The sequence below is a fragment of the Labeo rohita genome, chromosome 8, assembly GCF_022985175.1.
Source record: "Labeo rohita strain BAU-BD-2019 chromosome 8, IGBB_LRoh.1.0, whole genome shotgun sequence".
Taxonomy (NCBI): domain Eukaryota; kingdom Metazoa; phylum Chordata; class Actinopteri; order Cypriniformes; family Cyprinidae; genus Labeo; species Labeo rohita.
Window position 1 is genome coordinate 988,241 of NC_066876.1, and position 22,087 is coordinate 1,010,327.

The window sequence follows — 22,087 nt, forward strand, 5'->3', positions numbered from 1 at the left end:
CTTTCCCGTATGTGATTTCTCGTTAACTGAGTTAATTAATCTCATACTATATTTGAATGACCCTAACATTGTAATCGAAGAGGAAAGAAAGAATGACTCGTCCAGTCCCCTCTGAATCTGACGTCACCTTGTCGGCTCACCTGAAGCCGAGATTCTCCACATGCCAGCCCACTAACCTGGGGACAAAGCTGGCAGACCCAGCATTTACGCCAGTCCGATCGGCACGGAAAGCAGCAGGTCGTCCTCTGAAATCCTCCCACGTCAAGTCTGCCAAGCCAAAGCCCATTCACATCACGTCTACCGTTCTAAGTCTTGCTCACGTCAAGCCTGCCGCTGCAGAACCAGTTCACAAGATGGCCGCCCAGCCAGAGCACCCGGCCGAGATGGCCGCCCTGCCAAAGTACCCGACTGAGATGGCCACCCAGCCACAGCCTCCGGCCAGGAAGGCTGTCTCTCCTGAATCCAGTTCCCTCGTCACGGCCAAGAGTGCCGTTCCATGTGTTGACAAATTCAGTTCCCTCGTCGCGGCCAAGAGTGCCGTCCCATGCGCTAACGAATCCAGTTCCTTCGTCACGGCCAAGAGTGCCGTTCCATGCCCTAACGAATCCGGTTCCCTCTTCCCAGCCAGGAGTGCCGTTCCTGAGTCCAGTCAAGTTGCAGCTGTGTTTCCTGAGTCAAGTCAAGTTTCCAAGTCCAGTCAAGCTGCAGCTGTGTATTCTGAGTCAAGTCAAGTTGCCGCTGCATTTTCTGAGTCAAGTCAGGTTGCAGCTTTGTATTCTGAGTCAAGTCAAGTTGCCGCTGCATTTCCTGAGTCAAGTCAGGTTTCCAAGTCCAGTCAAGTTACAGCTGTATTTCTCAAATCAAGTCAGGTAGCGGCTGTGTTTCCCGAGTCAGGTCAGTTTGCAACTGTTTCCTGAATTAAGTCAAGTTGCAACTGTATTTCCTGAGTCAAGTCAAGTTTCCAAGTCCAGTCAAGTTGCAGTGGCATTTCCTGAGTCAAGTCGAATTTCCAAGTCCAGTCAAGGGGCAGCTGCGTTTCCTGTGCCAAGTCAAGTTGCAGCTGCATTTCCTGAGTCAAATCAAGTTTCCAAGTCCAGTCAAGGGGCAGCTGCGTTGCCTGTGCCAAGTCAAGTTGCAGCTGCATTTCCTGAGTCAAGTCAAGTTTCCAAGTCAAAACAAGTTGCAGCTGTGTTTCCTGAGTCAAGTCAGGTTACAGCTGCATTTCCTAAGTCAAGTCAAATTTCCAAGTCCAGTCAAGTTGCAGCTGGGTTTCCCGAGTCAAGTCAAGTTTCCAAGTCCAGTCAAATCGCAGCTGTGTTTCCCGAATCAAGTCAAACTACCACTGCTGTTCCAGTGTTAAGTCAAGCTACAGCTGTATCTCCTAAGTCACACAAGGTCGCCGCCGTGGTTCCTGAGTCAAGCAAAGTCACAGCCGTGGTCCCTGAGTCAAGCAAGGTCACAGCCGTGGTTCCTGAGTCAAGCAAGGTCGGAGCCGTCGTTTCTGGGTCAAGCCAGGTTAGAGCTGCGTTTCCTGTGCCAAGTCAAGTTGCAGCTGCATTTCCTGAGTCAAATCAAGTTTCCAAGTCCAGTCAAGGGGCAGCTGCGTTGCCTGTGCCAAGTCAAGTTGCAGCTGCATTTCCTGAGTCAAGTCAAGTTTCCAAGTCAAAACAAGTTGCAGCTGTGTTTCCTGAGTCAAGTCAGGTTACAGCTGCATTTCCTAAGTCAAGTCAAATTTCCAAGTCCAGTCAAGTTGCAGCTGGGTTTCCCGAGTCAAGTCAAGTTTCCAAGTCCAGTCAAATCGCAGCTGTGTTTCCCGAATCAAGTCAAACTACCACTGCTGTTCCAGTGTTAAGTCAAGCTACAGCTGTATCTCCTAAGTCACACAAGGTCGCCGCCGTGGTTCCTGAGTCAAGCAAAGTCACAGCCGTGGTCCCTGAGTCAAGCAAGGTCACAGCCGTGGTTCCTGAGTCAAGCAAGGTCGGAGCCGTCGTTTCTGGGTCAAGCCAGGTTAGAGCTGTTGTTCCTGAGCCAATCAAAGTAGCAGCTTTGTTTCCTCAGTCAAGTCAAGTCCCGGCTGAACTTCCAGAGCCAAGTCAGGTCACGGCCAAACTTCCTGGGTTGAGTCAAGTCACGACCGATCTTCCAGAGCCAAGTCAAGTCACAGCGGAACTTCCAGAGCCAAGTCAAGTCACGGCCGATCTTCATGAGCCTAGTCGGGTCACTGCTGATCTCCTTGAACCAAGTCAAGTCACAGTAGAACTCCATAAGTCAAGTCAAGACACTACTGATATCCATGGGCCTAGTCAGGTCACTGCTGATCTCCTTGAACCAAGTCAAGTCACTGTAGAACTCCATGAGTCAAGTCAAGCCACAGCTGATCTCCATGAGCCTAGTCAGGTCACTGCTGATCGCCATGAGTCAAGGCAAGTCACTGCTGATCTTCACAGGCCAGATCGGGCCACAGCAGATCTCTATGAGCCTAGTCAAGTCACTACTGGTCTCTACCAACCAAGTCAAGCTACAGCTGATCTTCACAAGCCACGTAAGGTTGCTACTGGTCTCCACAAACCTAGTCAAATCACAGCTGACCTCCACGAACCAAGTCAGGTCTCAAATGACCTCCACAAACCAAGTCAGGTCTCAGCTGACCTCCACGAACCAAGTCAGGTCACAACCAGTCACCATGAATCAAGCCAAGCCACAGTCGATATTCATAAGTCAAGTCAGATTATGACTGTTGTTCCAGAATCAAGTCGAGATACAGCTGTTATTCCAGAATCAGTTCAAGACAAGACTGTTGTCTCAGAGTCAGTTCAAGACACCGCTGTTGTCTCAGAGTCAGTTCAAGACACTGCTGTTGTTCCGGAGTCAAGTGAAGATACAGCTGTTATTTCAGAGTCAAGTCAAAACACGGTTGTTGTTCCAGAGTCAGTGCAAGATACAGCTGTTGTTCCAGAGTCAAGTCCAGATACGGCCGTTCTTCCAGAGGCGGAGCTCTCTCCAGCGCGCCCTCCAGAGGCGGAGCTGCCTCCAGTGCACCCTCCTGAGGCGGAGCTGCCTCCAGGATGCCCTCCAGAGCCTGTGCCTCCTCCGGCGCCTCCAGAGCGCCCTCCAGAGCCTGTGATCCCTCCTTCGCCTCCAGGGCGCCCTCCTTCGCCCCCAGAGCGCCATTCTGAGCCTGCGCCTCAAGAGCACCCTCCAGTAACCACTCTTCAAGTGCGTCCTCCAGAGCCTGTTCCTCTTGAGCGCCCTCCAGAGGCCGCTCTTCCTGACCGTTCATCCAGACCTGCGTCTCCAGTGTATTCGCCAGTGCCTACACCTCCAGAGCCCAATCCTCCGGAACACCTCCCAGTAGCCTATCCTCCAGGACGCCCTCCGGAAAGCACAGCACCACCCTGGCTCCTGGAAGGCACCCCAAACTACCAACACCCAGAGAACGAGGCTGTCCAAGAAGACGATTTGGGGTGCCAGGAGGCACCCGTGGAGGGGGGGGGTAGTGTCACGTCATCCACGCGGTCCCTAAGCCGTTACCTCTGTCTCTACCCGTTTGTACCAGCGTGACACCTGCGTTGTTTTGAATGTTGAACACTTGTATCAACATATGTATATATTCTATATCCCGCGATCCAACAGAGGATAAGAAGTACAGAGAATGGATCAGTTTTTATAGGGAAAGACTGCTTAGTTAAATGTTTCTACTTATTTTTGAAATAATTAATTATGTTAACAATTTTACAGAACTTATTGTGAATTTCATTGTAGAATAGGGTCGCTTTGACAGCGCCATCTGCTGTTTTCTTGGAAAAGGAAGTTGCTCCGTTCCATTTGTGAGAAAATCTGCCTGCATGCACCTGTGAGAAAATCAAGCAACGTTTCCTCATAAAAAGGCAACTCACAGTCTCACAGCTGTAATACACAATAAATATATTTGTCTATACATTTCATGCATTTTCTCTCAAATAAATTTTTAAATTTGCAAATCACTTTGCGTTTGTTTGCAAATCAGATTGTGTTTATTTGCAAAATGCTGGATTTGTTTGAATACTGGCACAAAATTCACTCCATATTATATTGTCAGTTTGAATGTTTTCTTTATAACACTCATCAAGCTATAGCAAAAGACAGAGCAAATATGCCAAAGTATGAAAAAAAAAAAATTGACGTAGAAAGGTTTCAGTGATAATTGATATAAATAGACTTTTTTTTTCGAATATTTTTTTTAAATAAAATTTGATGAATCACAACAAATACTAAGGTAATTAATATTTTTGCTTTGATTTTCATCCCTAACATGCTTATGTTCATTATTTTAAGAGAAATAAAGGAATTCTTCTTGGAGTAGTTGGCACAGATGTTCCAGTGTCTGAAATACTGAAGGCCATCCCCAAATACAAGGTACACACAAAGAGTGAATGAATGAATGAAGGAATGAATGAATATCAAAAGTTAGATCTTTTTTTCTCTAGAAGCTAACATTGTAATTTAATGTTCACGGAAACCCTCACAATATGATGTAGCATCTGCTGTTTTTATTTCTGAATTTTGTGAATTTACTGTTAAAAAGGTTTCAGGTAAGTTGGTGTCAAATTGACCATCTTTCTTATTTAAATTGTTATTAGACTTGAGTAATATCGTAGATATGAACCATGATTTGTTACTTGCTATTGTGGTTAAATAGAGCTTAAGTGCTGCTGCTCATTGAGCTGCTAACAATTAAAATTAAAGTGCTTCTTGTGGAAAAGAAAAATTTCCCATAGGTCCAGTTCTATAGTTGCTAAGGTACCACAAAAGATAGAGTCCTGGGGATCCAATGCTAAGCTTGAGGCTGTGGAGAGTGAGCAGACAATTTTTCTTTCTCTCTCACTCCCTGAACCACGTGCAATCTATTTCTCAGCTGGAGTTGTGTTCAAGTCTAGAAGTTCACAATGCAATCTCTTTCAGCTTGTATAAATTTTTGTTTACTGTTGCTTCAGGCACTAATAGGTTTGGCAGTGGGCAGGTTGGCACTCATCAGGAAGCCCAGCCCTTGCTTGCTTGTTCAAGGAGTTAAAGACATGCACTTGATTTTCTTGTGCAAGTTTTTGCAACAATGACGCAGCAATGGTGCTTCACATACTTTTGAAAATCTTTTGATAAGCGAAGGCTTTGTTTCCAGGCAGACCATTAAATAAGGTTACACCCATCTCCCAGAAATACTGTAGAAGTCAACTTATCAGATGACAGTTCCTTGGGTTTGCATTTGGGTGCAGATCTTACCAATTCGGGTTCTTCCTTTTCGCCTGGCTGTATCTCAGCATTGATACCTCGTTCTCAGTCACCTTTTGAGGCTAAGTTCAAGAATAAACCTTTAGAGGATTTTGTTATTTTTGCTAAAGCAGCAGATAGTATTTCTAGGGGTGGATCTGAACTCATCTATGATGCAAGCATGACTGACTACTGCTCATGTCCAGTCATTTCACCTCAGAATCAAACATTCCTGTATGTCTGTTTTGCAGACATCTGGCTCTCATGTCAGCGGCTTCACCAGTGGTGCAGTTGGGCCTGCTTCATGTGGGAGGTTATTGTGGTGCATTTTGCTTTTGGCTCAGGTCAAGTTTGTATTAGTTATTAAGACCAGTGTTGGGCATTAACGCATTACTTTGTAACACGTTACTGTAATTTGATTCTTTTTTTAGTAACGGAGTAATTTAACGCGTTATAATTTCCAAACGAGTAATTAGAGTATAGTTACAAGCATGCGTTACTGCTGCGTTACATAATTGCCGACAGAATCTGTTTTATCATTTGGACTGTAAAAAGGGTGTTGGCTAGCACACGCAACGTCATTTACCTGAGAACTACTTTGACTGGAAAGCGCCTGTGAGGCGGATTCTACCAATGAAAACAAAGTCAGCATGGGGAGAGGAAAGTACGCGTTCTGTAGCTGGAAATACAATAATTATTTTGAGTTTTTTTCTGTCAAAGGAAAAAACATTATTGTGCATTGTCAGAGGGGAAGAAACCCTTTTCAACCGTGAAAAACTCTATATCCATTTTAAAACACCTGAAAGGGCAGCACGGCACATTAAAACTTCTTGAGAATGTACCGGGTGCGGAGGGCAACGCATCAAGTTCCACTGTCTTCACATGAGTCTCTGCCTGCCCGCGCCCGCGCCCACAGCTGCACTCGTCTTGTCCCGCGCCATGCGTCGACGCAACAGAGAGCGGCGCTGGACAAGACTTGATGGACGAGTACAGGTGCGGGGCTGCGGCCGAGCAGAGATGCGATGTGCGGGATGCGATAGAATAAAATGATTTGCGGGACTCCAGCAAAATAGAAATATCTAAACATAAAATATCTAAAACAAATGAATTGCTATTCATGTATTGCACAAAAGCAGTAAGAACAACTACTGTAAAACAAAAATGATTAACACGCGTAAGCATTGGCAGAGTTTCTATTTATAACGTGTTTGCAGCGCTGATATCTGGAATGCAATGGACAATCAGAGAATCCACTCACCGCTCGAAATGCCGTGCATTTTGCAACCACGCATACAGTAGCCTATTGCTTTTAGTAAAAATAACAGTGGTTGTGAATGTTGATGCTTTAATAACAAATATTTTATTGGGAGCGTTTATGCTGGGATCTTAGGCAACACACAAACTTACTATTTCACGTAAATTTCGTGGATGTACATAAAAAAGTAATGTAACTAGTAATGTAACTAATTACTTTTGAGTAAATCAAGTAATCAGAACAGTAATTTGATTACTTTTAAAAGGAGTAATCAGTAATCAGTAATTTAATTACTTTTTCAGAGTAACTTGCCCAACACTGGTTAAGACAGTGCACATCTCTGGTGAATCTGTGAGCGGTCCTTTTTTACTCAAGGCACAGGATGATACCCAGGCAATGGGTGTTGTAACCTCAAACTGTGGTTCTGAAGACCTTAAAAAGGCCAGGAAATTGGGAGACCTCTGAAGAGCCGGCACAGTGGGGAAGCCTTGGGGAGTCAGCAGAGTATTAGACTTCTGGAAAGTGGACTCATCAGAGATGATGACCATGGTGGAGCTAGTGGAGATGGAGAATAGGGAACTTATGAAACCTGAAGACAGTGCTCATGAGCTGTAACAAATGAAATTGCAGTGGGAAAAAATATGAAAAAAAAAAAACAAGATCAGACTCCTTGGCCAAGCCGAGAGAGTAAGGAACGGCCTCCTGAGACAAGAGAGCTGAGATCTAGCTGAGACAAGAGAGATGAAAATAGAGAAGGGGATGTCCTCCATGTTCTCGCTATCTCCTATCTCAAGAGCTGACATTGTAATTGTAGATGTTTAGATAAAATATCAGGCTATCATCTAACTGTTACCCAGCAAGCACAAAGAGTGACTGCGTCTAACAAATATTGTTTGTATTATTGGGTAGAAGTTCTAAAGTTATTATCCCTGCCTTTCCGGATAAGGTATTCAGCTTCGGGCACATCTTTTCTAACGCGTTCTCTGAACTGGACATGTCATCTTGTTTTGTTATCCAATTTTTCCTGTTGTCAAGAGTGTGTGGAGCACATCAGAGATAGAACAAGGCCTCTGTGTTTACTGTCAGTATCCAGCATGGTCAGCGTCATTGCTTATAGTGGGCCCTATTTGCAATGCAACATGCACTTCGTTTCATGCGAGGTTCATGTTTATAGCCATAACCTTGGGGTACAGCCTCGTTAAAGACAAAAATAATCTAATTTAAGCCATGTTTCCGGCACACAGAGCACATCCAGATTATGATATGTAATAATTGTTTACAATAAGGGCTTTCTCTGACAAGGATCTGCTGTATAGGTGCCCAAACTTTAGTAAATGTTCATCTTTAGTATTTTTCTTGTCATTTTTTTTAGTTTGAGATATTTCTTTCTTTCTTTCGACAGCCCATAGTCACTTACAAGGACGATATTATTTCATGTGATGTCATGAAAAATCTAAGCCCTGGGAACACTCAAATCATTGCCTAGCACACTGCACAAACTGACACAGAAAACATAAACTAATCAGTGCAACCACATGCAATACTAGAAGAAAAGCAGGTTAGCAATGATACATTTTCAGGTGTCGCAAATCCTAATATATTATTATTCATCCTGATAATGTGACATAGTAATTTAATGGGAGGCAACATCAGGCCTATCTCAACACACTAGTCAGTGGCAGGTGGAATTAGAGAGAGGAACATTCTCACACTGTGTCCTAACCACATTTAATGATGATACACAACGAGCAACAGAGGATTCTATTTTTAAAATGGTTTCTATTTTTGCGATGTTGAAGCTGACATCTTAGGTACTGATTGTGTTTTGCATTACAAAAAATGGTTTAATTTGAGTTTGAATATCATTTTGTGAGGTGACATATATATATATATTTTGCAACAACCTCAATGAAAGAAAAAATGGATAATTGTCCCAAGGTCCTGAAAATAACTCAGATATTTAAACCATGTAAACTGTAGTCTATAACAAACATCATATCAATCACTCAGACTTTGAATAATGATAAAATAGTTTATTTTTTTAGTAATTTAATATTGTATTTATACATTTTGTTGTAAGTGTGAGCAAAGGAAAAGTGAAGTCTCAAGGAAACTCTCAATATATGGAAAGCCTCCAGGCAGCTATTTTCTGACCTGCTGGACCAATACTCCTGTATTTTTTAATAGGGAAAGGCAGGACTTGCATTACTAGAGCTGCCCTGGATACACCATATTGTGCAGTTTCTCCCAATCACAGCAAAAAATGTGCAATATCTTGGTGTATGCACAGTCTCTGTTGTGAGACAGCAGTGTGCTTGCAGAAAGAGAGCCAGCCCACACGTTCTTCTGATTGGCTGTGATTTTTGACTGATTTTTCATTGTAGATTTGTTGCATCTGGTGTGGACAGATAAATTGCTCAAATCTTATCACATCACAACTGGTTAGAACATTGTGTCATTCTTGAGAGTTTGGTTGTACTAAAATCGGTGCAGTACAAGATGAGTGCTTAATATTTTTGGTCCAGTTTAATGTAAATATTAAATGTGTTAAATGTTAATTTTGTAAACTTTTATCATTATTCTGGATCAGTGACCTTGATCCTGGGTGCCCCCCAACACTGCACATTTCGTGTGTCTCCCTAATCAAAGACACCTGATTCAACTCATCAGCTCATTAAAAGAAACTCCACGACCTGAAATGGGTTTGTCAGATAATTGAGACCAAATGTACAGTGTTGGGGGGGCACCCAGGACCAGAGTTGAGAATTACGGCTCTAGATTATGGATAGCTGAAGCACTGACAAAACTCATGGGGTCTTTGTAAGGCTGGTGACTACCGCAGCCTCACGCTTTGAAAATGTGACAGTATTTACGGATTTGCTGCTTCTGATGTGTGTGTGTCTGTTCACAGCTGGGAATCCATGGTTATGCCTTTGCCATCACCAATAATGGATACATACTCACCCATCCTGACTTGCAGCCTCTGGTAATGTATCGCATGTGATGATAATAGCAAAGAAGCAGTCCTCCAGCACATGCTGAGACTGATGGGAGAATGCATCTCATTAGAATCATTGTGCTGTGAGCCGACAGCTGCATAGGGCCTCTGATCAACTGTAATGAGTGTTTGACAGATGATGAGATGGGAACACACTCTGCTTACATCAACAGGCATAAGAATCAAAACCTCCTTCATGATCTCGCTGCTGTGTGAATTATGTCAGTAAACAAAGGTGTAAAATAGTCAAACAGGAAAAGTACTCAGGATAAACGGGATCTGTGCACAAGGGCAATGAAAACGGTCAAGACAGTCACAAGTTTTCATTTATTTATACGTCCTCTGCATAAATCCCAGCAAGCCACTGATCAAAATCTGGGTGATATTTCATCACATCTACGTCAAATTGAAAGGAGATTTTTTTTTAAAGTAATTATAAAACTCATAATAATTAAGCATGTGCTCATTACCATGAGGCAAATAAATATTTACAATGGTAATGTAAAAAGTACAACTTTTAATTTGTTTCATGTATTGGTAGTACTTGATATGCTGTCTTTTGGTTTATAGTATTTTTTTTATCATTATTATGTCATGTCTAAAAATGTTTTTTTTTTTTTTTTTGGAGTGAAAACTTGAGAGATTTAATCATGTAGCTGATGTCCAGGGTGTAGCTGGTGTCTCTGTGTCAACACACACTAAACTACACAATGCAACAGGAAAGCCCACTGTTTTGTTATCTCCCATTTTAAAAGATAAGCATCTGGACCACTCACTTTCATGCTGCCACTAGAGGGCAGCCTACATCTGCCACACACACACATCCTCAGACATCTTCTTTTAAAAAAAAACATCAGTGACAGTATAAATCAGAGCACATTCCATTGCAAGAGGAGTAAGAGCTTTGATAGTCTGATCTCTTTGGGATAAACATTAATTATAGTTATACATGTTGCACTGACATGCACAGAAAAAAAAATGTTAATGATCTGCAGAAGTACGTCAGAGACAAGTGATCAGAGAATATAGTGGTAAAAATAATTGTGTTTATTACAGCATCATTGTAATACACAGCATGTTAATTAATGTCACCGGTATTTCCATGTCTTGTGTTTCCAGTATGAAGAAGGGAAAAAGAGGAGAAAATCCAGCTACAGCAGTGTGGATCTGTCTGAGGTGGAGTGGGAAGACAAGGAGGATGAGGTAAAATTGTGTTAAGTTGTAATAGTTTAAATGAAAATTCAGGTGAAAACATGCTTATTAAAACTTGTTACTCATAACACAAGGATATATACAGAGCCAGTTTATTAAGTCCACTTCACTAATCCCACCTGCTATTTCTATTATGTAATAAAACAATACACTTTCTTAATCAAAAACCAAAGGGGGGATTTTGTGTACAGAATCTAACTAAGATAAAAAGAGCTAAGTTTAGTACATATTATAAAGTTGCACAAAGCTAGAACAGGCTACAAATGTATTACTAATGCCCTTTTAAATCACTGTTAAAAAATAAATAAATAAAATAATAATTGTGGTTTTCATTTTCTATTAATTTTAAAAGTGTTGTTATCTGTCATGATCCCAGTCTGTGTTCCCCTGTCTTGGTTTTGTGTTTACTTGTGTTTACCCATTGTTTCTGTGTTTACTTCCTTGTTCAGTGCCATGTGCTACCCTGTTTGTTGCCATAGTTACCCTCTCGGGATGCAACAATACAGTTAGTCCATGGTTCAATACGTACCTCAGTTTTAACCACGGTTTTCGGTTCGGTTCGATAGCTTGCCACATCAGTGTGTGTGTTTTTTTTTTTTTTTTTTTTTTTTTTTTTTTGCATCTAATTTACAACAAAATACTAAATACTCCTGTAAACCTCTTTACACTGGAAAAAGCGTGGATTATTATATGTCTGCTTAACATTTCTTTTGAGAGAGGTATTATTTTTCTGATTTTTACGCGAAATAGGATGCGTTTCATTCATACTGGACGCCAGAGGGCGCCCTCGTGCAGAAAATCCACATATGCGTCAAAGAGAAAACACTGATGACGTTCCAGCCAGGAAATCTCTAATATGGATAAAGGCATCACTATTGCTGTAACTGAATAAAAACAAGATATAACGTTAAACGTTTTGAATAATGAAATGTAAGGACAATAAACACTCGTCTGCAATAATCTATGGTTTATCTGTGTTCTTCAAGCCATCTCGGGTATTTTCATAATGATTAAGTATATTTGTAAGCCATTGCTAATGGACATACAGTATAGAATATATTGTCTGCCTCATTCTATGATAAGAAGCCACATAAGATCACAAAAGGAAGTTATTTCAAACACTCGACTGACGCTGTGAAGTAAAAATAAGTTATAATGTTCTCTTTTTTTGGACAACAGGCTTAGAAAGGCTTATCATTGCATTTCATTAGAACGGAAGCGTTTCCTCATCTCAGCACGTGAAATCACAGGCACACACACAACAAATTTCGAGAAAAAACAAGGAAATTATTTAAATGCAAAACCGAAAAAGCGCAATTCACAAGCGCGTATTGGACCGTGGATGTTGTACCAAACGGTTCGATATTATGTTGAGTATTGTGACATCCCTACTACCCTCATTCTCTGTCACAGTGATTCATTAGCTCCACCCTCTCCTTGTTAGCCTTGCTATCTTGTATATTTATACTGCTGTGCCCTTGTTCAGTGAAAGTCGATGTCTTTCTCTGTAGATGCTCGTTTTTGGTTTCTTTGGTTCCATTATGTTAATAGACTAATCTGCATGTGGATCCGCCTCATCTTGCTTTCCCTCAGCCCGGCATTACACTGTCACAGTTGGCCCTGTAAAAACCTGTTCACACCAAAAATAATCATTATGAACAGAGTTTAAAAAGAGAGAGTAGTGCAGTCTGTGATATCAGTGGATTTTTTTCTGTTCTGATGAATAATAAAAACACTGATAATACAGTCAAAATCCTACTTGCTTTAAAGTGCACTGCAATTATGTTCACAGAACATCATTTAAGCATGCACTTAAAACAAACAAACAAACAAACAAAACATACTGTCTGTTGACAGTAGGCTCCTACTGATACTGTGCAACTATGATAATCCAGTAACACTCAGAAATATTTAAGTTTATATTTAAGATTTATATATTTTATTTTCAATCCATGCAGTAGTAACCCAAACTAATAATCTTAATGTGGTTCATATTTGTCAGTAATACATAAATTTAATAATAGTGAGTAAGAGTGCAAAACAGTAAGTAAGAGTGAGGTTTATGTAATAGTACTAATCAAATGTGTTTTTGCTTGAAAAGTATTTGAGCAGTGAGTCAGCGGAATTACCGCAGCAAACAGGCTTGTGTCTTGACATTTAGATCCCCTGACGAAAATGGGTTCATACTAGGAGGATAGACATGTAATTGTGGCAGGTATGCTAACAGTTCTCTATCACATTTTATTAACAGTACAATAGCCTGCTGTATTGTTCACAACTGTTGGTACGTCCTACAATGTGTGTAGAGGTTGATCCTCGAGGCACATGGTCGGCCACAGGTTTTGGACATAAACTGGCTAGATGTAAATTTTAGGATGTTGGGCTTTTGGTGCCTTCATATGTGATGCACCATTGATCCAGCTGGACTTAAAGGAGTGTACGCCCTGTCTGTGACCATATCTGGGTCCATGTTATGTAGTTCAGATTGGCTTTTAGGCCATCATTATAACGTTGCCCTCCTCGATCCCCTACTCAATACCAGCCTTAATACTCAATACCAGCCACAGGTCTGGAGCACCTCAGTGTTTGGGATTTTATCCTGTCATTTGACATGTGCAGTACGACAGGGACGGCACTAATGAACCTGATCAAGTTTGGCAGTCTGCTGGCAATAAATGGACTCAGATGCATACAACAGAACTGTGAGGATGACTGCCTTTTTATACTGCCATCTATGTGTAAAACAGGATACCCTGCTTATCTCGTATAGACAGTTGGCAGCACTGGCTTTTGCAGCCACAGATGTCAGAGTTCACAGTTGCATCAGCTGCGAGAATGCAACAGCTGTCAGCACTGTGTCGCCTGTGGAAATTAACAGTGGATTGGAATTTAAATAGTTCACCACATATAGCATGACTTCAGTCTTCTTTAGACTGACAGTGAGCCTTGACTAATAAGCTGCATTGGTGGATTATTCCACCACTTCAAAACTAGTGAAACAAGACTTTGCAAAGGGGGTGAGGGAGTCCAGGTCTATTTATATGGTGAGTAGGGGTGCCGGAGATTCCTGAGGGGAGAAAGGTGACACGCTTTGGAGAAACAGCAAATCATTACAACATATTATACTCATTCTCCAAGTGATTACACCACCATGAAATGCACTGTAAAAAACAATTTGTTGAGTCAACTTAAAATAATTTGTAACCTGGCTGCCTTAAAATTTTAAGTTCAGTCAACTCAAAAAAAGTTTATTCAACTTGAAAAGTGAAATTATATGATTTGAATCAACTTAAAATTTTAAGGCAGCTGGGTTACTTACCCATCTGTTAAGTTTAGCAAACACAAATATCTAAGTTGTTACTTAGTACAACTTAACATTTCTAGTTGACTAAACTTATTTTAGTTGACTGAACTTAAAATTTTAAGGCAGCAGAGTAACAAATTATTTTAAGCTGACTCAACAAATTGTGTTTTTTATTTTTTACAGTGTGGAGGGAAGTCTGTTATATCAACACCCAGGTGGGACCAGGGATGGTGAGGTATGGGTAGTGGATAAAGGAGGCCTGCTGCATTTTTTTTTTCTAAGAATTTAACCTGGGCACAAATAGAGCAGTTCAGCTAGATGGTATGGTTTTCCCCAGTATGTCCTGAGCTTAGCGATGTGTGGACCCAGTAAGTGACAGGAGAGAAGTACGTCCAGCCTTCTGTGTGACAGGGGAATAGTCTAGATACTGGGAAAATTTAAACCGTGAGCAGAGCCAAGTTTATCTGGCCTGTCTGGGGTCTGAATTTCTCTCCGAATGTGCTGCAGGTTTTTGTGGTCTGTTATTACTAGGAATGGGTGCTGAGTTCCGTCCAACCAGTATTGACACTTCTCAAAGATGCCTTCATGGCCAGCAGGCCACAGTTCCTCATACTGTGGTTCTTTTCAGAAGTCAAGAGTGTTCTAGAAAAGAAAGTACATGGAAACCATTTAGCAGGGGAACTGTCGTGCCAAGACAGAACCTCACTAATTGCTATGTCAGATATGGCCTTTGTCCATCTTTTGTACTCAGCCAGCCCCCAGTGGCCATCCATCTAGCATTGTAACAGAGGAGGAATAAAAGGGAATCAATAAAGTTACCTGCTTACAATTGATAATCAAAGGTAGTGTGAGACAGGAACCTACTGAGGATCCAGGGTGGCTCAGTCACGTGGAAAGAAAATTGCTAGCCTCACCACAGTAGATGCAAAGGACTAGACTAGACTAGACTATCAGGTTGCCGATGCGAATGGGGAGCTGAATGAAATGCTTGAGTAAGACTGCCAGGTCCGTTTGCAAGATAAGTGCAGATTGATAACAAATTCTACCTTGGATTTTTGGGTTGTGAAGACTTTGGGTCTGTTGAATGAAGTAGCAGAAATCCTCTGCAGTGACGCGGTGGCTGTCAGATTTTTCAGGGAGAGATGCAAGAGTTAGTAGCAACGGGTGCTGTTGGCAGGTCGTCATTGTTATGGCAGAAATAGGTGCAGTGTTGTCAGGAGATAGCATCACTAATGTGAAGGCCTGCTGGCAGAGGTGGCTGAGAACCTTGTCCATGTTGGCAGATAAATGATTCGGCTGATGGTGGTGCATGACCAGAATGGCTATTGAGAAGCCTATGTGACTTGAAATAAAGAATCTGATGGACCTTGTGGGAAAATCTTCTGAGATAAGATAGACGCTGAGATAAGCAAGGGCAGAATCAAACAGGTTGGGGAAACAGATTGAACATGGAAATGCTCAGAATTGCTCAATAGGGGAACAAGATTTTGCAACGGTTGTGAGGAAGTCTGAGTCTGTTTATGAGATTGCTGATATGGGTAAATGTGATTCAGATGTGTCGAGTGTTCAGTATGTTCATAATTACATAGTTAAAACATATATAAGTTGTATTTGAAGGTTTTCTAATCAGGCACTAAACAAAATGCACATTTAAAAGGCAAGGTAGACCCATTTGTGTGGGGGACCCATTTGTTTATGACACTGGCAGGATATCTGCTGCATTAATTCCACTGGCTTGCCAACCTGACAGTGTTTCCACCGTGCTTGCTCCAGACAGAGTGGCTGTGTTTTTGATGGGAGGCGTGATGGCTGACGTTGTTAAGTGTTCCCATTTTTTTGTTTGGGTTTCTGGAGTTTGCTGTCCTTTGGACTTTGTGGTTTTTGACGTTTGACGTGCTCTGTTCATTCTGTTTAGACTGTTTGGTCGGACAGATGTTTCTTTTTTTTATTCCAGACTACATATTTGGCTCAGACTCTATTGTCTGTAGGGATTGATGTGTTTATTGTATTTGTTGTGTTTTTATTTATTTATTTTATAAAGCTCAAGAAAAGTGGTATATAATTTTAAAACTTATAATTATAAGTTAAGTATGAGAGAGCAAACTTACTAAATTATTCATGTGCTATTTAACAAATCTATACAAGTTAGCTATATTTGTGTGTTCATTAGAGGCTTTCCTTGTTCTACACATTGCTATATATTGAATCCCTCTTCTCAAGACTAGCATGACCTCCTCACAGATCTGCATTCAAGGCAATTGTGTGCCATGGTTTTGCCCAAAAAGGGTGCCACTAAAGTCTTTCATGGGTTTATGTATATTTTGGAAGAGTAATTCCCTGAAGTACCACCTCAGTTTAATCAGTAACCCTTGGCAGAGAGTGAGGAGATGGAGGATTCTGAGGCAGAAGACAAAAAAGTAATCTCCTCGGTGATGAAGTGGATGACAATGAGAATAAGGCCATATTTACTGCAACTCCGGGATCCACACCTAAGAGCGAACTCAGTGACCAGTTGTTTTGTGACTACATAAATCACTCACTACATCACATAACCCTTTTACTGCATGTTGGAAAAAAAAGAAAGCAAACTCAGTTCAAAATTTCTCCCAAATTAATGGAACTTCGAGTGTGTGTGTTCTTTACATGATCTGTGTCACCAGTTGCATAATGATGTCATGCATATTTCACAGTATTCCACAAAGTCTAGTGTATTGAGTGTATTTGTGGGCTTTTACTTGTTTTATTGGATATTCATTTTCTTTTAAAGCTGAAAAAGTTAGTTAGAAAAAGTGAAGAACTTTGTATGGAGATCAGAATATCATAGAGACTTATAAAGGGTTCTAATATCTAATAACTATGTTATTCTAATAATAACTCTATAAATCAGCTAGCAACACCCTAACATTGTGAGGCAAACCTCACTCACATTTTATTATTAAAATAATTCAATGTAGATTTCTCAATTTGATTGTCAGTTTTTCTTTTTCTCCAGTTGCGTAATGCCATGGTGAACAGGCAGACGGGAAGCTTCTCTATGAAAGTGAAGAAGACTGTGGATAAAGGGGCAAGAAACTCTACACACACAGACAAACATGACTAATAGATTTATCAGTAGGTTTATCATTCTCTTATAGTGTTTGTGTGTTTGTTTATGACTCAGAAGCGTGTGCTTGTTCTACACAATGACTACTACTACACAGACATTAAAGGAACTCCCTTCAGGTAAGATATTTTTTCTTTAAATATTTCTATATAAAAAAAGTGGAACAACAAGAAAACTGGGATTGAGACAGAAGGCTGGACTCCCATTGCACTACCAACTGCACAAACCACTGTCCTGCAGCCTTTAGCTTTTGACCTTAGTCTTCTTGCTTGAACAGGCAGGTGGGTTTAATTTGATGTTTTTAACAAAAGTTTCTAATCTCTGCATTACAGCAAGACATATCAGTGTTAAGATCATGTGTTCAATACCCAGTAAATTCATGATAAAAGCATAAGTTGCTTTTGATAAGAGCATCTGTTAAAAAGAATAAAGGTGGAATAAAGTATATAGAATAAAAAATAGAGTATTTTTTTGTAGCATAATATTTGTAGTGTAGTGGTATCAGAATGGGGCACAGGCAAGAATGGCAGTGTAACAGCTCGAAAGGGTTGAATCCAGCAGAATCCAGCCTATATGGAAGTATGATATTCCGATCATGCCTGTTCTCAGCTACCATCTTTTGTAGGATCAGGGTTCAGGGCAGTTGGTGCTGAGGTGCTTTAACAAATGTAGCATTGCACACCAATACCGTGGAAGTGGTTGTTGATGCTCTGGGTTGTGCTTTGAGGGTGTGAGTAGGTTAGCATCATGATGTTTCAGGTTGCAGGATCACCATGCAGTTTTCTCCCCCAGCCAACTAAGATTATGCCAAAATCTGGTAATACTTCAGTATTCGGTTGTTACCTGTACTTGCAGGTATTTAAAAATGACAAAATTCATATTCATTTATATTCATTCATTTGAAATTCATTCATTCATTTATACCATTTATCATTTATCAGCACAGTATGACTGAAGCACAGTTCTTGAGTGTCGCGTGAATCACCTTATACTCTGTACGCGTTCACCAGTGCATGTGTGATGAGATTTGCACAAGCCATTCCTATCACGGAGCTGATGGTCAAATAGCCTATGTGAATTATTTGAATTATTTAGAGAAACAGACGCTTTAAAATGCTTTGGAGAAAGTTGAACAATATCTAAAAGCAAATAAACTAAAAGACTGATGAAAAGAGGAGAAAACAGTCTTGAACTAGCACTAACAATGTAACCCCCCCAATGTTCAAACCCAAACTACGCCCTTACTAATACCTTCCCCTCTGAGGGTAAATTTGTTTTCAGCTGCTCCTTATAATGCAGCCAGTGATGCTGGATTTCTCCAAGCTACAGGCTGTTCATAACTTAAAGGCTATGTAATACACTGCAGCTAACACTGCAGCTAACACCTTAATCGGATTCTGTACACAAATAATTCACTAAGTGAGACAACCACGTTAACTCCAGAAAAACACAGGTAGTGACAACTGCATTTAGCATTTACAGAAATTCTACACAGTGTGTACGGAAATTAACCACCTAAATGCACATCAGAAATGTGTCTTTGCTGTATGTGAGATGCAAGAAAATAACAGTGAAAGAAGTCTTAATCTTTGCACATTTTGACACGGGGCTAGTTGCACTCACAAGACCTGTGGTGCACTGTATATATGTATATACAGTCATGGCCAAAAATATCGGCACCCTTGCAAACTTGTCTCAGTAAATTGTTCCAATTGCAAATGTTTTGGTATTCACATGCCTATTGTTTTTGTTTGCATTGCTACAACACACACACACACACACACAAGTCAAACTTGGACAAATATCACACAGAACTCAAAAATAGACTGGACAAAATTATTGGCACCTTGTCAAAATTGTAAGAAATAATTGCTTTTCAAGAATATGATGCTCCAGTAATTTGTATTTAGACATACCTGTGGTAAGTAACAGATGTGGGCAAAATAGTAATCACACATGCAGCCAGTTAAAATGGAGAAAAGTTGACTCAACCTTTGTGTTGTGTGTCACACTGAGCATAGAGGAAAGAAAGAAGTGTAAAGAGTTGTCTGTGGGTTTGAGAGAAAAAATTGTCGAAAAACATGGACAATTTTAAGGCTACAAGTCCATCTCCAGAGATCTTAATGATCCTGTGTCCACTGTGTGCAATATCAAGAGGTTTACAGCCCATGGCACTGTAGCTAACCTCCCTTGATGTGGACGGAACAGCAAAATTAATGAAAAATTACAACGAAGGATTGTTCGAATGGTGGATAAAGAACCCTGATTAACTTACAAACAAATTCAAGCTGATCTGCAGACACAGGGTACAACATCCGTCGCTAGGGGACGCAGGAGGACACCACTGCTGACATAAAGGCATAAAAAAGCAAGACTGGAGTTTGCCTAAACGTATGTGACAAAACCACAATCCTTCTGGGAGAACATACTGTGGACAGATGAGACAAAAGTAGAGCTTTTTGGTTAAGGACATCATGGCACTGTTTATAGAAAAAGAAATAAGGCCTTCAAATAAAAAAACACAGTCCCTACAGTCAAACATGGTGGAGGTTCAAAGATGTTTTGGGGTTGCTTTGCTGCTTCTGGCACTGGATGCCTTGACTGTGTGAACGGTATCATGAAATCTGATGATTACCAAAGAATTTTTGGGCGCAACGTAATGGCCAGTGTCAGAAAGCTGCGTCTCCACCAGAGGTCATGGGTAATGACCCGAAACCCACTTCAAAAAGCACTCAGAAATGTTTACAAACAAAGCGCTGGAGAGATCTGAAATGGCCAGAAATGAGTCCAGATCTGAATCCCATAGAGCGCCTGTGGAGAGATCTCAAAACAGCAGTTGGGAGAAGGCATCCTTCAAATCTGAATGACCTGGAGCAGTTTGCAAAAGAAGAGTGGTCCAAAATTCCAGTAGAGAGGTGTAAGAAACTCATTCATGGTTACAGGAAGCGACTGATTTCAGTTATTTTTTTCTAAAGGGGGTGCTACCAAATATTAAGTTAAGGGTGCCAATAATTTTGTCCAGTGCATTTTTTGGGTTCTGTGTGGAACTGTATCAGATTTGACTTTTCTTCTCTGTTTTTTTGCTCTGTGTTGTTCCAATGCAAACAAAAAAACACACATGAATACCAAAACATTTGCAACTGCAAACATTTTCTGAGAGAAGGGTTACATTTTCTGACAGAATTGTAATGGTGCCAATATTTTTGGCCTTGACTGTATATAATAAACAATATACAAGGACAAGCACAAAAAAACAGCAGTATTTTAGCTAAAAATCAATGGAAAAAAAGAGTCTTTAGTCAAACAATGGCAGATATCAAACGGCTAAATTCTTATTCACTCACGCAGGACGCCAACATGTTGTTATGATTACAAATGCGGGAGTGACTGCTGTTCCATACACACGTGGAATGATAATATATGGGATTCACTCCCCCATTTAAATACGGATGTCACTCCTGAAACTTGCAGTGTGTACGTGGCCAAAGTAGTTCAACTACTGACAAGTCAGCCTTCTGAAAAAGTAGTTACATTTCAACTTACATTACAAGTTACCAATAAAATACTTAAACTAAGTGTGTCAAAACTCTCAAATTTCTATTGGTTGTAAAAGCTGTCTTGCTGGTGTCCATTTGCTGCTGTGGTAACCAAATGCCAGGTGCTACATCTGGGCTTAGCTGCAGTTCATAGGAGGGTTCCATAGGACTGTAACTCATAGTTTAGGCCTACCTGTTGAGTGGGAAGTGTTGGGAATAATGTCAGGTGAAGTCCAGTCACCTTTATATAGCACTTTATGCAATACAGATTGCGTCAGAGCAGCTTTACAGTATTAAACAGGAAAATAGTGTGTCAATAATGCCAAAAGACGATAGTAAACACTTTTCTAGTTAAAACCAGTTCATCATTGATTCGGTGTTGTCATCATCCAGCTCAGTTCAGTTCAAATAGTATTTGTGCAATGACATCGACAATTTTGCCAGATATTAAGTGTCCCCATCTGAGCAAGCCAAAGGTGACAGTGGCAAGGAACAAAAACTGTGTCAGTGACAGAATGGAGAAAAAAAACTTGGGAGAAACCAGGTTCAGTCCAGTTCTCCTCTGGTCAAACGTAACCAGCATGGCGTGGTTTAATTTCCAGGATGCAAAACTCATCTGCTTCCTGTGGTCTTGTGCTGATGGCTGTCGAGGTGATGAGGTTTTCGCTGCGGATCTGTCTCTAGAGCTCATCTAGCTGGCATGCTCTAGGTGCTGATCCACCATCTGGACTGGATGCAGTTTGGATCCGGGTGACTTCAGTGACCATCTGATCTGGATACAGGCTGGATCTGGGTGACCTCGGAATAAGAATGAAACAGACTAATATTAGCGTAGATGCCATTTTTCTTACGATGTAGCAAGTACAATGCATCTAACTGGTCCCAGGTGGTGTGTATTATTTTACGATGCATTAAAGAGGTAGGAGAGGTAGGTGTAGAGAACTATTGGCCATTTAGTTATTTCTAGAATAGCATGTCTCCCCATACCAAATGTTTCATTTTTCAAACCATGAACTGTGATATCTATATTCATGTTAATAGTATTTGCATGATACTCTGAGGTGATTAAATATTATATGATGCATATAATACATACTGGGGAAAAAAGTCATGTTGCCCAAGGTATGTTTAAAAAAGTGGTAACATCCAAGAATTTGCCATGCTATTTTATCATATTTGTTTGTTACATCTTAAGCAGCAGTAAGGAGTTGTTCACAGGTTGCACATGCATCCATTTAACTGAAAGATCATGTTTTCGAGGACTGTTTAGAATTGTAGGTAATAATTTGACCTCTTCCAGAGTTATTTTTGGCATAAGTATTCTTTTAGACCTTTAAATGATTTAGTGTCTAAATAAACAGGTTGAATTTTGACTGATTCTTAAATCAGTTTAGAAAGATTTGCTTCCCATTTGGTGCATTCCTTGAAAAGAACC

General features: G+C 40.7%; 1 protein-coding gene across 1 annotated transcript in view; it reads left to right on the forward strand.

The window, feature by feature from the left end:
• The window catches only part of cacna2d3a (calcium channel, voltage-dependent, alpha 2/delta subunit 3a), a 170,475-nt gene that overhangs the window by 108,046 nt on the left and 40,342 nt on the right, over positions 1-22,087 (forward strand). The window contains 5 exon segments of the mRNA XM_051117795.1: positions 4,315-4,395; positions 9,411-9,485; positions 10,617-10,700; positions 17,006-17,077; positions 17,174-17,235. Coding sequence (XP_050973752.1) covers positions 4,315-4,395; positions 9,411-9,485; positions 10,617-10,700; positions 17,006-17,077; positions 17,174-17,235 — 374 coding nt within the window.